The 23,345-nt window shown below is 39.3% G+C and overlaps 1 protein-coding gene across 10 annotated transcripts in view; it reads left to right on the forward strand.

Moving 5' to 3' along the window:
* Positions 1-23,345, forward strand: part of SMG7 (SMG7 nonsense mediated mRNA decay factor) — a 92,033-nt gene that overhangs the window by 67,209 nt on the left and 1,479 nt on the right. For 4 of the 10 annotated variants that reach the window (XM_059412751.1, XM_059412753.1, XM_059412745.1 and 1 more), the window contains 17 exons: positions 1-72; positions 938-1,088; positions 1,467-1,602; positions 5,744-5,906; positions 6,597-6,753; positions 7,805-7,875; positions 9,534-9,594; positions 12,302-12,421; positions 13,252-13,678; positions 15,529-15,673; positions 16,168-16,547; positions 17,151-17,522; positions 18,296-18,445; positions 20,420-20,500; positions 20,964-21,123; positions 22,394-22,564; positions 22,680-22,825. In XM_059412751.1, the coding sequence (XP_059268734.1) occupies positions 1-72; positions 938-1,088; positions 1,467-1,602; positions 5,744-5,906; positions 6,597-6,753; positions 7,805-7,875; positions 9,534-9,594; positions 12,302-12,421; positions 13,252-13,678; positions 15,529-15,673; positions 16,168-16,547; positions 17,151-17,522; positions 18,296-18,445; positions 20,420-20,500; positions 20,964-21,123; positions 22,394-22,564; positions 22,680-22,825 (2,963 nt within the window). The remainder of the gene's footprint in view (positions 73-937; positions 1,089-1,466; positions 1,603-5,743; positions 5,907-6,596; positions 6,754-7,804; positions 7,876-9,533; positions 9,595-12,301; positions 12,422-13,251; positions 13,679-15,528; positions 15,674-16,167; positions 16,548-17,150; positions 17,523-18,295; positions 18,446-20,419; positions 20,501-20,963; positions 21,124-22,393; positions 22,565-22,679; positions 22,826-23,345) is intronic. The other 6 variants (XM_059412746.1, XM_059412748.1, XM_059412749.1 and 3 more) reach the window with 6 other exon arrangements.

A 23,345-nucleotide genomic window follows, 5' to 3' on the forward strand; every position in this document is an offset into this window, starting at 1 on the left:
CTCGATACAGAAACCAGACCAGCCAGGCAGAGTCCTACTACAGGCATGCAGCTCAGCTTGTCCCCTCTAATGGTGAGTGGGCCTCCTACCTCAACTTGTGGATGACTGTGAAACTTTATAACAATACAGAAAATAGCTCAAGGCTCATCTCGTGTCGTCATCTTTTGTGAAAGCAAAAGATTCCAAGTTTTGGTATTGTGTTTTGGGGATTTGGTATTGATTGATTTGGAGTTTTGGTCATATTTTTTCTTTTAATTGTATATTCTGTATAACCAGAAATGAATATCTTAATAAGATTATTGTTCTCAGTAAACCAGTATAAATAGAATATCTCCCAGTGTGATCTAAAATTATTTCAACAAGTTAACTTTGGCTTCCTTAATTACTTATAAAATAATTATTCCTTAATACCACCATTTCCTCACTAGAAAAATTACATTTTATTACCTAAAAGACAGGGCTTTTGTCTTTTGATAACCTTGGGATCGGAATTAGCAGTGGTTCTTGTTTGGTGATCCATGTCATTCTTGTTAAGCCATGTTGAAATTTTTGATTCTCAGAGAAGCCCCTTTGAAGCAGGGGGTGGCAGTGTGCACCTGGTTTCCTACTTGACTGTGGCTGCTTTCCTGCTACAGTGGCCATAGAGACTCTTAAGCCCCTAAAGCCAAGAAGATTTGCTGTCTAGCCCTTTCTAAAGTCTTGTTTAAACGTAATAGTACTCTCTCCCTTTATTGTGTACTTCTTAACCTAAACGTGGTATGTGCTGTTGTGGGAGTATGCTGTTTTAAATTATGCCCATTTGTAATGAGGTAGTCATGAGATTTACTTTATAAAAAACTCTGCATTATTAACTTAAAGGTTTAAAAACTGATCATCTATATTCTGATAGCAAGACTGTGCATCTTGGTTACTATAGAATCTTCACTTTTTCCTCTAGGTCAGCCTTATAATCAGTTGGCTATCTTAGCTTCTTCCAAAGGAGACCATCTGACCACAATTTTCTACTACTGCAGAAGCATCGCTGTGAAGTTCCCTTTCCCAGCTGCCTCCACTAATCTACAAAAAGCACTTTCTAAAGCACTGGAAAGGTAGGGTTGACTTTTCCAACAGGAGTTGGTGTAATCTGGTGGCCTTCACCTGTCAAATTTGGGCATGCAAGAACTGATAGTTACCTGTGTTGCTCTTCTGTTTGCCTAATTTTAAAAAACACATATATTTTAATAGATTTGCATGTAGTCGTTGCTGAGTTTCAAGGAGTCTGCATCTTATTTGTTCCTAGTAGAGGAATACAGGCTTCCCGATACCGAGGACCCCTCTGAGTCTGTTGCAGATGAAAAGTTAGATGCAGATTCCACTCCTTATGTATCAGGCGCTCAAATAATGTGTTTCTGCAGACTGAAACCTCTGTGAGGAGCTGTTAGCCATTTTGCTGCTTAACACTCATGGAAATTTTTCTTTCATTTCAGCCGGGATGAGGTGAAAACCAAATGGGGTGTTTCTGACTTCATCAAGGCCTTTATTAAATTCCACGGTCATGTGTACCTGAGTAAGAGCTTGGAAAAGTTGAGCCCTCTTCGAGAGAAATTGGAAGAACAGTTTAAGGTTAGATTTTAAAAATATAGAGTGTTTTGTCTTGTCTAACAGGAAACATAAAATTTAGGGGAAGCTGACTTCCAGTTTTTATGTCATTACTTAACTATGAATTGTTGGTAAAAATTAAATTTGAAGCATATGGAATACTTGCATACAACATCCCCTCACGTTAAACAAAGATACCATCTATAGAGAAGCATAGCGGCAGTGTTTGCAGTAGATAGCTGTGGTTGGGCAGAGAGTACTAAAGTGAGGAAAAAACAACTTCCTCCTTCCTTCCTTCCTTCTCAGATCAGGCACCTTTCTTTCTTGGTTTTGAAAGTACCCTTTTGATGGTTTTATATTCTAGGTAGGGTTCTGGTACCTACTTTATAATACTTCATTCTGCAAACCTAGTTCTTTATTCTCACAGTGCTTTGATCCATTGGGATTTGTGGTAGTTTTAAGGAAAGGAATGAGAATTTCACTCAACAGGACTATATTTTACCAATTTATGTAAGGAGATAAAATTAAATAACCTTTGTTCTTATGAAAATGATCTTCTATTAGTATATTAAATTAGCAGTTTATATGTAGTATAGTATATGAAATATGGGAGGAGTCAAGATTAAACATTAACTTTGTTTTCAAATTATTTATTCAACAAATACTTGATTGCCTGTCAGTCACTGTTTTAGTCATGAGGATCAACAGCAAACAGGACAGTCTAAAGAACATTTTCTATTTCTTGGTTACTTCTGGGTATCTAAACACTTGGGGAATTATCTATAACTGCCTTACAGTTTCATAAGTATTAAAAAAGTAATATATTCCAGAAATTGTAGTTTAGATACTTAAGAGACATAATTAGCCAAATATAGTCAATGCGAAGTAGTTTTTACAGATAATCATTTTGTAGTTGACACTTCTTATGTATAAGAGATTGTACTAAATAACTATAATAGAAATAGTTTGTTTTAAAATAAGCTTCTAGAGTCCCCTGCTGTTTTCCGCTCCTTTTGGTGGCCTATTTAAACTTAACCCATGATTTATAGAGTCAGGTGCATGAAAGGAACAGCTAATTTTTATGCCCTAAGCTGTTCTGTCTGGACAGAACAAACAAGACTGAAAAGTTTCATTTTAAGTGTTCAGATAGATGAAGGATTATTTTAAAATAATTTATCTTTGTCTGTTTTTGAGGTCAGAACTGAAATTAAATCTTAAATCTTAAAAAAGGGATCTGTAGGGGGTTGCTGGTGATTCTCTCTTTTGAGAGTTTTTAAGTCAGGTTGACAGCCATCTTTCATGGATGGTTTAGGTACAGTTCTATAAAATAGCAGGGGATTGGACCAGATTGGACCAGATGACCTCTGTGTCTATGAATGATATATTCCCTAAGTGGAGAGAGAGGGGGAAATGAAATCTTCTCTATGTAAGTTATTCTGGTCTAGAATCTAGTCATTTGCATTGGATGCAACCTCAGACACTGATATTCTCTTGAAGTTTAAATGTATAAAGATTTTGTTTGTTTATTTATTTATTTGAGAGATAGCATGTACACACAAGCTGGGGGAAGGGGCAGGGACGAATGGCTCTGTCCTGAGCAACTGAGGGTAGAGCCTAGTTTGGGGCTCAGTCATAGGACCCCGAGATCATGATCTGAGCCAAAACTAAGAGTCCGACATTTTAACTGACTGAGCCACTAAGGCACCCCTCAAGTACATATTTCTTACATATTTCTTCCTTCCTTTCTTTCTTTCTTTCTTTAAGATTTTTATTTGTTTATTTGACGAGATCACAAGCACGCAGGGAGGAAGGTGGGGTGGGGGGGGAAGCAGGCTTCCTGCTGAGCAGAGAGCCTGATGCGGGGCTCGATCCTAGGATCCTGGGATCATAACCTGAGTTGAAGGCAGAGGCTTTAACCCACTGAGCCCCCGCCAGGCAACCCTCCGGTATACATTTCTGTATATAAAGTTGTGGGGGGATATGTGGGCAATTGTAAATATACTTTGAAGAATCGTTCCAACGCTTTGAAGTTAAACATAGTATGAGGCAGATCTATTTTAAACTTTACTCATTTCTGAAACATCAGAAGAACATTGTTGGAGTGAAATTTTAGTGTAGTTGAGTAAATATGCAAAAGTGTTTCTAAAGCATATGTAGATCATTAGTATCATCTACATGTAAACTTCAGTGTGTCTGTGTAACTAGCAATCTTTAGCTCCTAAGTTGAGGTTTATTGAAAGGCTTAAGGCCTGGGGTTTAGGAAATGAGACACGAGGCTTTTTATATATGTTCACTATGTACTGTTTTTTCCGAACTGCTCTTGAAGACATCTTTGAGTAACACTGTGTCAGCTCCGATCTGATTTTGTTCCTGATGAGGTGCTTTACTTACTACAGTGTAATCTAAATTTTATGAAGTTACAACGAAACAGTTTCACATTTCCTTACAAAGGTGTGGGTTGTGCCTTCACTAAATACTTATGGAGTACCTCCTGTGTACCATACACTTCTCTGGGCTCTTGGGGACAGAAGGGAGACCAAGACAAAGTCTGTGCTTTCTTGAAATTTTACATTATCATTTACATTACTTAGGATGCACTCATATGATTAATGTTTCTGTACATACACTAGAAAATCCCTTAAAGGGCTGTGTTTGTCTTCTGTTGGGTATTGCCATCTAAAATAAAATGCCAGTGGATTAATAGATACATTTTTCCACAAGGAAAAATGTTTTTTGAAAAATAGAAGCTATAATTCTCATTTTATTCCAGTACGCTATATTTGTGTAAATGGTCAATTTAAAAGGTTGTATGTAGAGATTAAAGGAGAACTTCTGTGGGAGAAGTCTGAAGAAGAGATAGAATTTCAGAATGTTTTGAAGAAAGGAAAGAAAAATGCTTGATGCCTTTGGAAAAGGAAGAAGCATTCTTGATGTATGTACTGGAATGGCAGATGGCAAGGAGGCAGAGAAAGGAGTTTAAGTGGAATTGAATTGTACTTTTCTGCCATGATAATGTAAAAGACCTTGCTAATAGAATCATTAAACTTACTCTGGATATTTCAGGTTCTTTCTGTAAATAGGAAAAAAAATCTTTGGAGCTGGATAAAGGCAGCTGTAAATTTCTCAAGATGGTAGGCTCTCTTGTCATTGCTGGTAGAACTGTAAATAAGGTTATCACCATAAACCAAGTGACAGTGAATTCCCACTTGTATCCATTTCCTAAGAGGGAGGGAGGTTGACTCTTCCCTAGGTTAAGCATATGGTAAAGCGAGGATATCATCTCTAGTAGCTATCAGCTTTTAGGAACTTGTGTTTGAAATATATTTTATGTGGAAATAAACTAAAAGTACTGCAGGTGCTAAGGTAAAAGGGTGACTAAGTTGAGGCTGCCGGCTGAGAGCATGGTCAGTGATTTCTTTCTCATAATAACCTGGTTAGCAGGTTGCTGTGAACAACACACAGTTATTAAGTAAAAGGAATTTGATGATGAAGATCATAGATGTGCTTTCCTAAGATGTAGAAGTTACCTATAATACATTATTTATTGTCTTAGTAGATCATTACCCCATGTTCCAAAGTAGGTTCTTGTTATCTACCCCATTTATAAGTAAGTTCCTTTAAATTTGTCAAGCCTCTGAAAGAGTAAATTTTATGACAAATTTTGGAAGTCATTCTTTATGTATAACTTATATACGTATGACCAACAGTTCAAAATATTTTTCAGTCTTTTAGTTTGAAATTTCCTTTTTACTGTGTACATTTACTTTCTAGTCATTGGTTCCAACTTAATATTTTACTATGTATGCATTTCTTACAAAACTGCTTCTAATGGATTAAGATGTATATGTTTATTGACTGACTCCCAAAACTTTTTTCTCATCATATTAAAAAACACACAGTTTACAAAAGGGAAAAAAAGTATTGTGAAAAACAGCTCAAAGAGCCCTGTGGTGTCTGGGCTAATTCCTTTGAAGGCAGAGAGTCAGCCGGAGAAACATCAAACCACATCAGACTTCGTTAAAATCCTGGGATTAAGGGTGGAGACATTTACTTATCTGTATCTGTTAGTCATGTGACTTTAAATGCAGACCGCCAGTTTAATTCTTGTGAGGAAGGTGGCTCCTGTTCTTGATAATATATGCAGTATTTCTGTCATCTTTTACAGAGGCTGCTATTCCAGAAAGCTTTCAACTCTCAGCAGTTAGTTCACGTCACTGTCATTAACCTGTTTCAACTTCATCACCTTCGTGACTTTAGCAATGAAACGGAGCAGCATAGTTATAGCCAAGATGAGCAGCTGTGTTGGACACAGTTGCTGGCCCTCTTTAGTAAGTATTAAATCATTTAATTTTCTGTGCTGTCTTCTTTGGAAAGCATAATGTTAGGCATTTTCATTATCTTAACAGAGTACTAGTGACATATGAAAATGTGTCCTATATTTCCCAATATTGAATTTGGAGGCCTAAACCCTAAGTTCTATCCTTTTATCTACTCCTATTCCCCCTCACCAACTATATCTGTAACTCTTTTTTTAAGATTTTATTTATTTGACACAGAGTGAGCACACAAGCAGGGGGAGCAGCAGAGGGAGAGAGAGAGAGAGAAGCAGGAGGGACCCCAATGTGGGGCTCAGTCCCATGACCCTGGGATTATGACCTGATCTGAAGGCAGTTGTTTAACTGACTGAGCCATCCAGGTGCCCTTGTAACATTTTTTTTTTTTTTTTTTAAGATTTTATTTTTAAGTAATTTCTACACCCAGCATGAAGCTCATCCTCACAACCCTGAGATCAAGACTCACATGCTGTAATGACTGAGCCAGCTGGGCACCCCTGTAACATTTTTATCATGTTATCCCTGTAACATTTTTAACATGGGGGGAAAAATGCCTTTTTAGAAAAAAGCTGTGAGGTATTTGTGTTAAGTAGGATATAGCAGAAGGCTCATAATGGTAGTTTAATTTGGACTGGTACATAGTTTCAAATATCTTATGCTTTCTGAATACATTTTTCCTTTAAGTGTCTTTTCTTGGCATCCTGTGCAAGTGTCCTCTCCAGAACAAGTCTCAGGAGGAATCCTACAATGCCTATCCCCTTCCTGCAGTCAAGGTCTCCATGGACTGGCTGAGACTCAGACCCAGGGTCTTTCAGGAAGCAGTGGTGGATGAAAGACAGTAGTAAGTATCTTAGAATTTCATGTTAGCTTGTGTGCTTTTTTTGTTTGATAGTCCTAGATATGTAGAAACCGCCTCCTAAAACACAACATTTGAACAGTGAAATGCTTGTATTTCCTACCTACTCTCTGAAAATTGAACCAAAGACCTCTTTGTGTGCTTTTTATTTATTTGTTTGAATTTCTCGTGTGAGGCACAATCTTAAGGATTTCTGGCTCTCTGTGGGTTACCCCCCATTCCTGGCTGCCATCGTGGGGAAGAAGCGTTTTTCACGTTCAAAATGAAATTGAAGTAAAACCAGTTTACTTCTTACCTATTACAGTATGCTCCAATTCTCTGTTTAGAAGTTGAAGAGAAGTGATTTTTTTTTTTTACTTTTTCCATTATTTTCTGTTTGCCTTAGAGTAATACCCAGTTTAAGTTATGTTTGCTTGTTTTGAGCATAGAAGATTGGAAATTATTTTGGTTCTCACCATTTTCTCTGTAATCTCTACTCAAAATAATTGTGATGTTTCTTAGAAGCTTTTGATTTTATGGTGACAAATGAAAGCTTTCAGTTTACCTTGATATTTTTACAGAATGTGGACTTTTTTGTATCATAAAGAAAAGGCATACTCATCACCCTTGAACAGAGAATGTAATTTGTCTGTGGTGTACCCTACCCTGTCACAGATTAAGAACTAGCAATGGGTTCCATAACTGATAATGTATATGACAGCTTTGAAAACATAATATGTTGTTTCTCTAGACAGTGTGTTCTTAGTGAATATCCATTATCAGTGCTTAACAATTTATTTTCACTAATTATTAAATTAGGAGCCTGGGAAATGCTTTGCCATAATAGGTCTCTGTTATACATCTTTGACCCTTTTTTTGTATCTCTTATCTAGACATCTTTGAAAATAGGTTTTAGGAAATCATATAGCCTTTAAAATGCTGAAGCAAGGGGAAAAAAATACATAAAGTCCAGGCCCTATAAATAACATTGTGATGGCTTATTAGTGTTTTGGTTTCTCTATTTTAAAAAAGTCTGAAATGTCTCTTTAATTTACAGCATTTGGCCCTGGCTAATTTCTCTCCTAAATAGTTTCCATCCCCATGAAGAGGATCTTTCAAGTACTAATGGTAAGGGCTATCTTAATCTTATGTTGTTGACATTGTTCTAAATCACCAATACTAGGCTTAAGGCCAGAGAAAAAACAGGCTCTTGTTGTTAAGTGTTTAACTTAGTGACTTTAAGTTCAGTATCTCAGAAGTGACTTTGAACTCTCTACTCATCATGATTAAGAGGATGGAATTAGAGAGAATGTTCTTAACTTTTCTCCCAGTAGCATATTCTCCTATTTAGCTACTTTTGAATAGGAGTCCAAAGAGAACAATACCCTTAAATTCTTTCTTCTTCTTTCCTCCTCATTGTTACTATTTTTTTTAAAGGTGCTAATGGGAACAGTATTATTCCATTAAAGTAATACCTGTTTATTATAGAACATCTGGGACATTGACATATTAAGAACAGGAGTCACCCATCCCTTTCTCATACAAAGATACTTTGTACTTATTCATGTGATAGTGTATTTCTTGGGACATTTTTCTTACATGTATATATACCTGGCCTGTGATTGCTTTCAGATACAGCTTTGCACCTGCTTTTTTTTTTTTTTTTTTTTTTTTAAGATTTTATTTATTTATTTGACAGAGATCACAGGTAGGCAGAGAGGCAGGCAGAGAGAGAGGAGGAAGGCGGCTCCCCACTGAGCAGAGAGCCTGATGTAGGGCTCAATCCCAGGACCCTGGGATCACGACCCGAGCCAAAGGCAGAGGCTTTAACCCACTGAGCCACCCAGGTGCCCCAGCACTTGCTTTTTAAAGTTAACATTATATTGTTAGCATTTTCCTTTGCCATTTAAACATGTTTGAAACATGATTTTTACTGGCTGCATAATATTCTGCTCTGTGAATATGCCATCATGATTTTTTTAAATTTTTATTTATTTTTAAGATTTTATTTATCTATTTGAGAGAGAGAGAGCATGAGAGGGAAAAAGGTCAGAGGGAAAAGCAGACTCCCCCTGGAGCTAGGAGCCTAATGTGGGACTCGATCCTGGGACTCCAGGATCATGAACTGAGCCGAAGGCAGTTGCTTAACCAACTGAGCCACCTAGGTAGTCTAGACCATCATGTGGCCTCATTGTCTATTTCCTTTAAAATTTTCCCCATTATAAATAATTCTGCACTGAACAATCTGTAGGTGACTCCTTTCTGATTATTTTACTCCTGTCAGATCAGTGCTTCTCAAGTGTTAATTTGTAATGAATCACCTGGGATTTTGTTAAAAATGCGGTTTATGATGAATCATAAACTGGTAGGTTTGGGATAGTGCCTAAGTTTCTACATTTCTAGCTCTTGGGTGATGTTGGTGTTGTTTTTCAAAACTGTGAGCAAAACAAGGAGATAATCTAAACAATGAGATTACTGGATCTGAGGCTGTAAAGTGTTAAGGCTGCTAGGGAAGAAAGGTCCCATTGTCTCCATTCCCTTAGGCTTGAGTAGTGGGTAAGGAATAGGGGACAGTGTCAAGGACCCAGAGACGACCTGCAGGGATTTGATACATGAATTCTGCTCTCAGGATTACTATAGAGAAGAGCAGAGAACTCTGACGATTATAGATAGCATTTTTTTCTGTATAGAAGATTGTCATTTTCTTGATTTAATGAACAACACTGTGCTGAGTAACAGTTCTTAAATTAAAATGTTTACAAATCTTGCTTTCTACCTTTCTGTAGCTACACCACTTCCAGAGGAGTTTGAGTTACAAGGATTCTTGGCTTTGAGACCTTCTTTCAGGTGAGTGGCAGCTCAAGGAGTTTTATTTCAAAACCAGTGATTATAGCATTAAAATGAGAAATCAGGCTTGGGTATAAAAGAACCTTAACCTTTGGTCTATCCCAACTTTGTCTTATTTTCCTAACAGCAACTAAAAGCTTAAGTTTTTTGATACGAAATGGATTTGTATATGTCATGTTTTTACCTGCTGCATAATACACAACTAAGTGCTTTTCCAAATATGGGGGAAAGGAAAGGAAAAGAAAATTGCTTCTCCCGGCAATATTTATACACTGGATTTTTTTTATACGTTATTGAAATTAGAGAAGTCTCAAAAATGGGAACTAAATGTAAACCAAAGGATACTGCTCGACATCTTTCATACCAATAAAGATGGTAAAGCAGTTTGTTTTTATAGTCATTCTCGTCTCTTCTCCTCCTTTCAGAGGAATAACTTCGTACTCCTTTTCAAGTCTGACTCTTTCCTCTTTCCTCTGTGTCCATGATCCCATCCCTTCCTGCCTGCTCACCTGTCACCCTCTCTCTGTGTTGTGTTTCTCGTATTTTTTTTTAAACAACTGGTTACTTTTAGCCTAGTAACATTCAGGTATACGTTGTTCTTTTTCTTTTCTTTTCTTTTCTTTTTTTTAAGATTTTATTTATTTATTTGTCAGAGAGAGAGAGAGGGGGAGAGAAAGCGCGCACAAGCAGGGGGAGCAGCAGGCAGAGCAGGCAGAGGGAGAAGCAGGCTTCCTGCTGAGCAAGGAGCCCGATGCGGGACTCGATCCCAGGACCCTGGATCATGACCTGAGCCAAAGGCAGCTGTTTAACCGACTGAGCCACCCAGGCCTCCCTACCTTGTTCTTCTTAAAAAGTAAAATTCACCACCCCATCTTTCTCTGATGTTTCCCTTTGTCTTCATCGTGAGACTTTTTAGAAGGACAGTTAACTGACCCTGCTTCACTCCCAGCCATTTCTCTGCTTCCTGCAACTCTAACTAATAGCGCCTTCCTGGTTACCAGACTCCACTGACTTTAAAATTTTCATCCTATTCAGTTTTCTCTAGCATTGAGTCTGTTTATCCCATTCCTTCATGAAGCCTCCTTTTTCTTAGCTCTACTATCATATTCCATCTCTTTCACTTTCTTCTGTACCACATGCCTCAGAGTAGTATTGTCCAGACTTTTCCCCGCCCCTGCCCTCCCCACCCTCTGCCTTCTTTCTGATGGTCAGATCCATCCTTTTGTCTTGAGCTTTCATCTCTTGGCTAGTAAGTCCAAAATTTTCAGTTCTTTTTTTTGGAGTTTGGACTTCTGTTTTAACAATCTGATCTCCCATATACATTTCAAAGTTTAATATGACCCAAAACGACTCTTGTTTTTCCTATCTGGTCAGCAAAACTTGATCTTTCTATATTTATCTGTGTGCCATTATCCACCTACGTGAACTCTTAAAAAAAAAAAACCCTATTTCCATTAACCTTTCTCACCAAGTCTTTGTGATTCTGTGTTTAAAATGCCTTTTAGATCCAGCTCCTCCCATTTACTTCCCTTTGGTTCAGGCTTTTATCACTATTAACCTGGAGTATAAAAAGCTTCCCATTCAACCTCCCTACTAAGAGTCCCTCTCCTTCTATAAGTCATTTCTGGCATGCTTCTGTAATTATATTTTAAATATAGACCTGTTAATGTCCCATTACTAATACGAAGACTTCAATTCACTCACCCCCAGTGGTTCCAGTATGTTTTTTAGCTTCATGTGCAAGTGCTAGATATTTCTCAGCCATATTTCCTGCCATCTCCACCCTCCTTTCCCCTAATACGAACATTCTCTACATTCCCTGTGTCCTATTTTTGAGTAATTCTGTTTTTATTCCTACAAGACTTTGTTTATGCTATGCCTGGAAGACTCCATTTTCCTCCTCTGTCCTTCCCTTACCTACCTGTGTGCACTTGCCATTCCTGTCAAAGTCCAACTCCAGTAACACGCCATGAAAGCTTTTCAGAGCTGATCAGAAGGAAGAAGCCCCCCTATTGCCATGCTTATTCTTTGCATCATTTTTATTGTGACACTCATCAAATTGATTCACAGTCTCCTATTTCATCCTTATGACAGAGACGATTTCTCTTTCTCATTTATCTTTGTGTATTCAGCATCTAGCCGACTATCTGGCAGTGCTTAGATGCTTTTAAAAAAAACAGACTGCCCTTAATGAAGAGAAATCTGAAAAATCCTTATTTTTTTCAGGTTGATTTACCTTCCAAATGTCAATGAGGTTATACTCTATGATACGTATACATTTGCCTGGTTTAGGGTCACCTAAATGCATAATTAACAGTTTGTTAGAATAGGCATGCTCTCGGATCCCTAGCATTTGCAGTGTTCATTTCAAACAGATGACATAGAATGCAACATAAGTGTTAATGAAAACTTTTACAGAAAAAGTATCTTTCCAAATAAAAGATTGTGATTTGTTTGAGCTCCTCATTTAGAAAGTAAAATCTAAATTAAAAGTATGTTAATGTAATGAATTTGCATGTTACCTTTTTTGCTTTGTTTCATTGTACATAAAATCCTTGGGAGCTCGTATTCAAATGCAGTGGATTACATCAGGTAGCTAGTCTGTATGCAAAAATCTGAAACCATTGCAGTTAAGTGGGTGAACTTGGTTGCCTGGCAAATCTCTTTAGAAGTTTAATTTTGTATAATTTGCTTATATCAATTTTAGGAACTTGGATTTTTCTAAAGGCCACCAGGGTATCACAGGAGACAAGGAAGGTCAGCAACGACAAATACGGCAGCAGCGCTTGATCTCTATAGGCAAATGGATTGCCGATAATCAGCCAAGGTATTTCTTACCAGATGCACTTACATACCCTGCATGTGTTTCCCGCTCTGTTTAATGCTACTATAAACTCTTAAGTCAGAATGTTGTTAACACATAAGATTTTGACCCTGTTGATCCTGAGTGTATTCCATTTAATCTCTGTTCTCCCCGTCAAACTGCCTTGTGTAGAGGAATAGGCTTTGTCTCCCCTTGAATCATGAGCTTCTGCTCTTGTTTACAAACATCTGTGTAAATTTAACCAACTGGTAGGTTCATAGGTGGTTTGTGTTGGTGGGGGCAGGGTGGTCAGTGTCGGTCAGGACAGCTCAGAGTCCGATAAGTTTCTAGTACTGCCACTTCCTGAAGTGTGTGTCCTTGGGATCTTCCCAGTTGATTATCACCTTTTTCAAAGTCAGCAACTGTTTCATATTCATTTCTGTCTTCAGGCTCTTGTCACACTGCAGCATTTAAATGGTTGCATGTTTGAATGAACTTAGTCCTTTTGAACTCTAGTTTTTATACCTATAAAATAGGAATTAGGGATTGTCACTGCAAGGGCCTAGTCTAGTGCTTCGTACTTAAGACATGCTCAGTCAATGTAACTGTAATCAGTAGAATACATTAAAAGAGCATGGGAATGTTATGGGAATGCTAAGCGATATTGAGAATCCAAATTTTTCTGAAACTACTTTTTATGTTATATAAAAAGAGTTATGTTATACTGTGATACCCCACTGTCTCCAAGTCTTTGGGACTGGGGATGTACTGACTATTGGGGCCATATGCAGTTGCAGTGTTAGTGGTTTTTAGGTTTATGGTTTTCATATATGGATTTATTTTTACTTTTTTAGGCTGATTCAGTGTGAAAATGAGGTAGGGAAATTGTTGTTTATCACAGAAATCCCAGAGTTAATACTGGAAGACCCCAGTGAAGCCAAAGAGAACCTCATTCTGCAAGAACCATCCATGGTAGAGTCCCTGGCTGCGGACGGGAACCCAGGACTGAAATCAGTGCTGTCCATGGGCCGTAATCTAAGCAACAACTGTGACCCAGGAGAGAAGCCAATGGTCACCTTCAAAGAGAACATTAAGCCGCGAGAAGTGAACAGAGACCAAGGAAGAAGTTTTCCTCCCAAAGAGGTGAGAAGGGACTATAGCAAAGGAATTACTGTAACTAAGAATGATGGAAAGAAGGACAACAGCAAGAGGAAAACAGAAACCAAGAAATGCACCTTAGAAAAGTTACAGGAAACAGGAAAGCAGAGTGTGGCAGTGCAGGTAAGCTGTATTTGAACTATAACGCAGGTAGAGGAAGACTCACAACAAAAGGCAAGATTTTTCATTTTGTTCCTAAAGCCTTGAGAATTGGCTCTTCTGGAAGCGTGAATGCATTCTTTGAATGCCGAATAGTAAGGTCACGTAAGAGCTATGGTAGGTGGTTACTCCATCAACTCTTCAAAATTGTAATGTGAGTGGAAAAAAAAATCTCAACTTGATGTGACATTTTTGTCAATCCTCTCCAGTTTAAGTGGTTTGAAATGACCAGTTGCAGACCTATTAACCATATGAAGAATTCTATTTTCTTTGGAAAGTGTAACTGCCATTTGTTAATGTTATATGGGGAAATTTGGGGGTCTTTTAGGCATCCAGTAGAACCAAGGATATATTAAGGCTTATAGTTAAGGTTTTTTTTTCTCCTTAATTCACTAAGAAATAAAAGATATTCTTGGAAAAAGGTGAGGCTCTTTTTCTTGGCCTTTATACCTGTTCCAGCCAGTAGCATTATGTCATTTCAGCGTCACGCTGACTCATGGGAATTTATAAAGCAAGAATTTAAGTCTCTTGCTGGGGAGAGGTAAACACTGCTCAGTTATTTGTGACTCTGTTTTTCTTAAACCTTTCCAAAGAGATACAGACTATACTACATGTAAACCAAAGGTCTTTGCTCTGTGGTTTCATTAACACCATTAATGTTTGAACAAAGACCTAAGTAGCCATTTGATTTGTTAGCACATTTTGACAAATGTATTTGTTTGCAGTAGGCCTGAGGACCCTTACATTACTGAAGGCTGCTTGCAAATTAATAGTGCCTTCAGTGCAGTGTATTTCACCTCTAGAGTCTTTTTGGGAAACAGAGAAATAACATAATAGTTACATTTTGAGATTAGTAGTAGAGGGAGAAACAGAGAGAAACCTGGTAGAAATCGAGAAAAGGCATGTTGGGAGAGAGGTGCTGGGGAAAAGTGAAGAACAAACCAATGAACGATGAAGCCAAAGGACCAGTGCTGAGACCAGGGATAGACCAGGGATGAAGCCAGTGTTTCGTGCCTGCTCTGCCTCCTCTGCAGCCGCCTCCCTACGAGAGCCGGACTGAGACCTCCTTTTTGGCCTCCCTTCCCTCTTAAATCTGCTTCTGATGATTAAAGAAAGCCTGACAGGAGTCAGTGTATCACCACTCTCCGTACCTCATCCGAAGGTCTTCACGAATGTCACCTGCTTTCCTTCATTTTACTCATTCTGAGCAACACGTATGACATCGTATTCTCTGTAGCTCCTTGTGTAGGACCTCAGGGCCTGTTCCTTACTGCTGAAAGTAGTTCTAAAGGGGTGTCCGCATGGAGGGGGGGGTGCCTGACTGGTATGCTTAAGGCTGTCCAGAAGAAATTAAACTGAGGCCCAAAGTATGTCCCCTGTGGGTTGATAGTCATCGTTATTAAGTCATAATTTATATATGTTGTTGAATGAATTCAAGTGCAGAGGTCCCTAGGGCCCATAATAGGTGGCTTGAGATTATAGGCAAGTTTTTACCCTGCTGGCAAGACATTTCTCATTTGTAAAACAAATGAGTTCTCAGGTCCTTTCCGTGTTTAGTATTTTTATGATTTTGTGAAAGGAAAATAATTAGACTAGTAAAACTAAGCCTTATATCTTTTATTGACAAATAACCTATTTTGATTTTTCCCATTTTTAACTTAGGTGAATTTAAATACCTTCATAGGCTTCTTTTTTTTTTTTTTTTTTTTTTTTTTTTTGGACATAGTGGGTTTTGAATACTTTCTTAGAGTGGGTGCTTCTTTCTGACACATTTGTGTTTCAGATTATTATAATGTTGCTTCTATTGGTCATAGGTAAAATCCCAGACAGAACTAAGAAAGACTCCAGTGTCTGAAGCCAGGAAAACACCTGTAACTCAAACCCCAAGTCAAGCAAGTAACTCCCAGTTCATCCCCATTCATCACCCTGGAGCCTTCCCTCCTCTTCCCAGCCGGCCAGGTAAATACACATTTTATACTTTGTTCTACTTAATCTCATCTGTGTGTGAGTTTCTGCTCATTAATCAAGTAATTCATACTCTACTGGAGTTAGAATTACTAAACCATAATGTTAAAAGGTAGAAGGAAGTTCTCCTTTCTCTAATGCTTATGAAGTTATTTTTGAGCCATTTCTCTAGTTTATTTACAAGTGCATGATTTTACCATGAAAGAATTCCCATCACTAACTCTAGCATTTAGGAGACCACCTTTAAAGTACTCCAGTTGCCTCAGTGGGTAGAAGTAGCAGCCCCCACTACTCTAATTTAATTCTTGAAATCAAGTTAAAGATTGATGTTTGATCAGTCTCACTTGCTGGTCGATCCTTGTTCTTGTATAATTTATTAGAGGACCTCTTCTCTACCCTACCCCATGTCCCCTTCAGATGACTTATTTTTGCGTTTCTTTTGCTAAATGCCTTTAGAACTAAAGCTGCTGTGTTCTTCTATTTTGAAGGGTTCCCGCCCCCCACATATGTTATTCCCCCTCCTGTGGCATTTTCTATGGGCTCAGGTTACACCTTCCCAGCTGGTGTTTCTGTCCCAGGAACCTTTCTTCAGCCTACAGCTCACTCTCCAGCAGGAAACCAGGTGCAAGCTGGGAAACAGTCCCACATTCCTTACAGCCAGCAACGGCCCTCTGGACCAGGGCCAATGAACCAGGGACCTCAACAACCACAGCCACCTTCCCAGCAACCCCTTACATCTCTACCAGCTCAGCCAACAGCACAGTCTACAAACCAGTTGCAGGTTCAAGCTCTAGCTCAGCAACAATCCCCCACAAAAGCTGTGCCGGCTTTGGGGAAAAGCCCTCCTCACCACTCTGGATTCCAGCAGGTAAGTTAGAGTGGCGGGTACTGTGCAGCTGAAATAAGGAGGGAAGACTGAAGTTATACAGTGTTCAGTTAATTAGAAATACTGGTTAAGCTTTCAGATGTTTTTGCTGTGTAAGGATTACGGAAATGCAAAAATATTCCTCTTGCTGTTTAGGAAAGTTCAAATGTTTTCCTTTCTCTTGTAAAGGAGACTAGATCTTAAGTACCGTTCTTTGCTGCTACTTGTCAGCTTTGTAGAAAAGGACTTTGTGTAAATAATTCTCTCCTATTTGAACAAAAACTGCAGAAGGGAAATAGAATTGTAATCTTGGTGAGGTGTTAAGGATAGGATGCCATTCTTAAAAATGGCAGCTTGAGGCAGGAAGGGGGAAAACACACACACACTCATTTGTTCATTAACATCATGAGTGATTGAATTGAAAGAGAACATGAGTTCAGTGCCCCACATGTGTTCCCAGAAAGCTCTGTGTATTGAAAAACCTAAAGGGTAAAGGACTGCTGAGTTTTGTTGGTTGTAAGACCCCTCATGTTGATTCTGTGATGTCCTGAGTACTGAATGTAACATTGCATTTTATCCTCTTGATGACAAGCATCTCTTTTTCAGTATCAACAGGCAGATGCCTCCAAACAGCTGTGGAATCCCCCTCAGGTTCAAGGCCCATTAGGGAAAATCATGCCTGTGAAACAGTCCTACTACCTTCAGTCCCAAGACCCCATAAAACTGTTTGAGCCGTCATTGCAACCTCCTGTAATGCAGCAGCAGCCTCTAGAGAAAAAAATGAAGCCTTTTCCCATGGAGCCATATAACCATAATCCCTCAGAAGTCAAGGTCCCAGAATTCTACTGGGATTCTTCTTACAGCATGGCTGATAACAGAGCAGTAATGGCCCAGCAAGCAAATATGGACCGCAGGGGCAAACGGTCACCAGGAGTCTTCCGTCCCGAGCAGGATCCTGTGCCCAGGATGCCGTTTGAGGTGTGTGTCCTTTCCTGTCGCCAGACACAACAGAACTAGGTCTCGGGCTGCATATTTTGACTTTCTCAAGTAGGCATTTATAAAGGCCGCTCTGATTCATGAGCGCTCTAGCGAGCTGCTGAGTAACCGCTGTGGCTCTTGGTCACCCCCTCACAATTGCACAGTGATTTGATCTGGGGGAGTGGAAGAATTTCGTTACTGTTGTGGACCTGTGATGGTCTGACAGAGAGATGGTGCAGAAGTCTCTAACACAGCACGTTAGAGAATTCTGAAACAAAGCTCCTCTCAGTTGGGCTGAATCATCTAAGTTTAAAAATAGGTTTACTGCGTATTTAAACAAATTGCTTTCTGAGAGGAACAAAGTCAGCCAGTTATCTTTGATAGTGGAGTTCCCCTTCCTTTCTCTCTTAATTCATGAGAAACAGGTGTGTTTGTAATTTTCAAGAGAGAATGTAATTTTTGAAAGAGCTGTTTCTCTGTTAGCCCAAGATAGGCTAATCCCCTTGCTCCGCCGCATTGGTTTACTCACAAGTCTCGTTAACCTTTTATGTTCTCCGTGTTTGGCCGTGGTTTATGCTTCTTTTGTCTTGATCTTTTGCACCGTGCTCCTTGTGTCACTGTACTTTTACTTCAGAGCCTTTTCTTCCTTGCATAGTACTGTCTGCTATAATTCTCCTTGACCTGAGTTGCTTCTGTGCCCTAAACCATGCTACTACTCCTTTGTGCTTTTGTCATCCCTTACTGCATCTCACTGTGATCCTTTCTGTCACTAGGACCCCAAGGGCTCCCCTCTGCTTCCTCCGGACCTGTTAAAGAGTCTGGCTGCCTTGGAGGAAGAGGAAGAGCTGATTTTTTCTAACCCTCCTGATCTTTACCCAGCTTTGCTGGGGCCTCTCGCCTCTCTTCCTGGACGGAGCCTCTTTGTATGTATTTGACGTAATTCTCCTTGCTCTAACCCCAGCTTCTTTCCTGAGATTTTGGAGTCCTTGGAATAGATGCTTTCTTTTTTTCTGGAGCTTTTCTTTTTTTACCAAATTGTACCATTTGTTTCCTTACTGCCCAGACTAACCTTCAAACAGTAGTAGAACATGGGAAAACATCTTGGACTCCATAGCTGTAAATTTCAGAGTCACAGCTTTGTCGTATGTGTTATCCAGAAGCATCCTTCAGGGCAGGTCACACAGGGTGCAGTGCTGGCAAATTAACTTACTTTTTAGGTGGCACTTCCATCTAAACCCAGGAATTTCAAGGATCATTTGATACTGCTTAGGAGCAGTGAGATTTTTCCTCATGTACTCAAAATATGAAATGAAATATGTTCTAGATTTTTTAGTGACATTATTGAATGGTATGTGGCTCTTTTCTGTTTGGTTAACTGAGAGCCCTGATCTAAATTCAGAGCAAGATTCATAAACAGAATGAGTAAAAATGAAGAGAATTCTATTTATAAACATTGTTGGAGTGACATAGATATGTTAATACAGAGATAAATAACTAGAATGGTATGAAATAAAGTCTGAAGTATTGATTAGTGGTATCTTAAAAATAGCCCTCTAGAAATTACTCTGCATTTCGAAGAATGGCATTCTATATTGTCAATATTTATATTCTATTTTGCTGAGCTGGGGGAATATGAGAAGCATATGCTATGAAGTTTTCCCCTCCCTTTACTCCATCTTAACAAAACATGAAGCAGTTCTGACTACTACTTTTTTGCTGTTTTTTGTGAGGCAAGAAAACAGTCGTAAGATTAAAATATTAATTTTAGTATTAGGAGAAATACAATTGAATGGCTCTCATAACAGAAGCTGCCATCCCTGGCACTTGAAGTTCCTGTAAGAATTTGCCTGGGTGAGTGGCCAGAGAGACCTCCTACTTTTCCCCCCAAGTTAGAGAAATAAAAGATCCCTTAGAAACTTTATCACCTACAAGAGTACAGTGTCAGCACCTCAGGGTTGTGGAAAGCCTAACTGCGAAACTGTTGGCTCCATGTGTTTGCCTTTCTTGATGTTTCTCTGCTGGTGTGGCTTGAGGGCCGGGGGCAGTGCCTCTCTCCAGTCCTTTCCTACCCCCTTACTTCCTACTCCGCTTGTCCCTCCACCACTCAGCGTGGAGCTGATGGTGGAACAAGTGTGCCTGGAGGGGTAGTGTTTTAGAGTTTGGGGTTTTTTTTCATGTTCACACACACACACACACAAACCTTAACTATAATCCTTTCTGTATTTAACATCATTAATGATATAATGTGTGTGAAAGTGCCTTGCATGTACGAGGTGTATAGTAAATGCTTTGTTGATCAACTGTTCAGTGACAGTGAGCATCAGAGATTCAGCTTTTTTTCCTGGTAATTTTCTTAGGGCCAGTAAATGTATATTCAACTTCAGGAACTATTTTAATATGTACCACAAATAGATCTGCTTAGGAACCATGTTGACAAACCCAGTTCAGTTGTCAAAATGTATTTGAAAGGCTTTAAGTCATTACTGTGAGTGTTTTAAAATTGGGGGATGGGGGGGACACAGACTGCCAGCTCAACTCAGCATCTTGTTTTGAGAGTATTTTAAATGCAACTCTTGATAAGTGTATTCCCGAAGGTTCCTGCTAATAAACACTCAGAACTAGCATTTTGCCGGGTCCCTGGTCCCTGCCTGGGTATCTGTGCTAGATGAGAAGTGTTCATCCAGGAGCATTGTGTCCGACTTGCCTGTGGCACCTGCAGTTAGCTGGTGTCGTGGTATTAGTGTAGTTCACGTCTTTGAAGCCTTACATTTGTACATGATGGGTACGTACAAGTATGCTTAAATGGTGGTCTTCTGCTAGATTGTTTAGTACCTTAAGATTAATATTAAGCAAATGGAAGGCATAATTTAACTACCTTTTTTTCCGGGACTGTGAAGAAATCCTTGTTGGAGAAGCCCTCGGAGCTCATGTCCCATTCCTCTTCTTTCTTGTCCCTCACCGGATTTTCTCTCAATCAGGTGGGTAGATGGTGCTTTTATAGTAGGCTAGTTTATCCTTTCCCATTCTATTTCTGTCCCCCTATTTTTCTCTTCCTTTCTCTTCCATGTTTTGGAGTCTTCCAGACATTTTATTTTATCCTCTGTCCCTCCCATTTGGGTATATGAGATACTTGTATGTTTTCAGTTTGAACCCTTGAACTTCTCATTAATCCAGAAATCCTTAGGGCTCTTTTGTCCAGCCAAGTGAACTTTTCATACTTTAAATCTGGGTGGTTTACATAGATTGAGGGAAAGCAAATTAGGGGAAAATGAATTTAACAGGAAAACCAGAAGCAACGGAGATAAAAGCCTTCAAGATTTGTCTTGTTAAGAAAAGCTCAATCCACTTAAGATGCTTAAGCATCCGAGAACATAAACATGACATTTTCTGAAATCTGTTTCATTGGAGTGAGTTTATAACTTGGTTGTCATTGTCTTCCAGGAAAGATACCCAAATAACAGCGTGTTCAATGAGGTATATGGGAAAAACCTGACAACCAGCTCCAAAACAGAACTTAATCCTTCGCTGGCCCCCCAGGAGACATCACTGTACTCCCTCTTCGAAGGGACCCCCTGGTCTCCATCACTTCCTGCCAGTTCAGGTATTGACTGGTCTTTAAATTGCAGGCCTTGCATTTCCTATTCACTGTGATTGATGATAACTTAGTATGATTTTGTGATTATAAATGTTAGGGGTTTTTTTAGTTTCTGAAAGAAAATAGGAAAAAAGCTTAATGAGCCAGTTCACATAATAAGTGCCACTGAAAAAGCTTTTTTATATCCTCAGTAACCAGCACAGTTGTAAGAGAGAAAAATATGGGTTCTATCTTAAGATTTCCAGCTGTTTTTTAGTTTAGTTTAGTTTTTTTTTTTTTTAAGATTTTATTTATTTATTTGACAGAGATCACAAGTAAGCAGAGAGGCAGGCAGAGAGAGAGAGGGGGAAGCAGGCTTCCTGCCAAGCAGAGCCCAATGCAGGGCTCCATGATCCCCTGGGATCATGACCTGAGCCGAAGGCAGAGGCTTTAACCCACTGAGCCACCCAGGTGCCCCTGTTCTTTAGTTTTTGTTTATAGATATTCATTCTTTGCAGGAAAAATTGGATTTTAAAATGGATTTTTTTGAATCTCTATTTAATAATTGGAGTTTGATTCAGTAGTCATTCTTAAGATCAGGCAATTCTGTTTCTGGTAGAGAGGACTGGTAGATATTTACTTGAAACAGGCATGCCAGAATAGTGCATGCATAAAATTGTTTGGTTCCGTTTTTCATCTTATTTATTTATTTATTTTTAAAGATTTTATTTATTTATTTATTTATTTGACAGACAGAGATCACAAGTAGGTGGAAAGACAGGCAGAGAGAGATGGGGAGGCAGGCTCCCTGCAGAGCAGAGAGCCTGATGCGGGGCTGGATCCCAGGACTCTGAGATCTTTAACCCACTGAGCACCCAGGCTCCCCTTGCTTTTTTTTTTTTTTTTAAAAGCAAGGACCATGCCTTAGATATGTGTAGTAGGACAAACTAGCACAGCCGGCAGAGTCCCTTTGGAGGCCCTGATTCTGCCTTTCTCCCAAAGCCCCGTAGTTATCTTTTTTTTTCAAATTTATTTGACAGACAGAGATCACAAGTAGGCAAAGAGAGAGGAAAGAAAGCAGGCTCCCTGCTGAGCAGAGAGCCCGATGCGGGGCTCGATCCCAGGACCCTGGGATCATGACCTGAGCCGAAAGCAGAGGCTTTAACCCACTGAGCCACCCAGGCACCCCCTGTAGTTATCTTTAGTAGAATTGAAGTGAGCAGATCTATAGGAAACTTTAGTTCTTGACTTGTTTGTGAAACATCTATTAATGTCTTGTGTTGTTGTGATTTAATAGATCATTCAACACCAGCCAGCCAATCTCCTCATTCCTCTAACCCAAGCAGCCTGCCAAGCTCCCCTCCAACACACAACCATAATTCTGTTCCATTCTCCAACTTTGGACCCATTGGAACTCCAGATAACAGGGATAGAAGAACTGCAGATCGGTGGAAAACTGATAAGCCAGGTGAGATCCAGACTTTATTACCTACTGAAAGTGAATCACTTACTCTGCCCTTCTCTAGTGTTTGGTATTTGGTGATGACAGAACATCTTGAATTCTTCTCTCTTTGCATCCTTAGCCATGGGTGGGTTTGGCATTGACTATCTCTCAGCGACATCATCCTCTGAGAGCAGTTGGCATCAGGCCAGCACTCCAAGTGGCACCTGGGCAGGCCATGGCCCCTCCATGGAGGATTCCTCTGCTGTCCTCATGGAAAGCCTAAAGGTGAGTGAGTTTTGGGAACAAGAACCATGAGAGATGTGGTTCTGCTTTTGTTCCTGTAGATAGCCAGGCTTAGTCCTTAAACCCTTAGAGTTGATCAGTTCATAGCATGTATCTAGCAAAGTCCTAGAGAAACATATGGTCTACATTACAAGGTTCTTGAAAAGGAGTGTTGTTTTTTAATTTGTGAACTCACTAGTGATAAAGAGTTTTGTTTTCAAGGGGAGCAGAAAAAAGGTTTTAGTTGCATTGCAAGTTTAAGACGATTCTGATTCATTTAGGAACGTTTGATTTAAGCCTTTTGTGAACCCATGAAAGAAGGTACCTAATTTTAGAGATGTTTTGTTTGCCTAAAATCTTTATTGTAAATATTCTGAGGTCCCACGTGGCAGAGTTTTAATAAAAAGTATTTCACCTTTTCTGGTTTAAAATCTTAGTGGAAACTAACTGGTCTTGAAGACAGTCTTACAACAGCTTTGTCTAATAGCTGGATGCTTTAGGGGCAGGGATCTTGGGACACATA

Source organism: Mustela nigripes, chromosome 10 (assembly GCF_022355385.1).
Source record: "Mustela nigripes isolate SB6536 chromosome 10, MUSNIG.SB6536, whole genome shotgun sequence".
NCBI lineage: Eukaryota > Metazoa > Chordata > Mammalia > Carnivora > Mustelidae > Mustela > Mustela nigripes.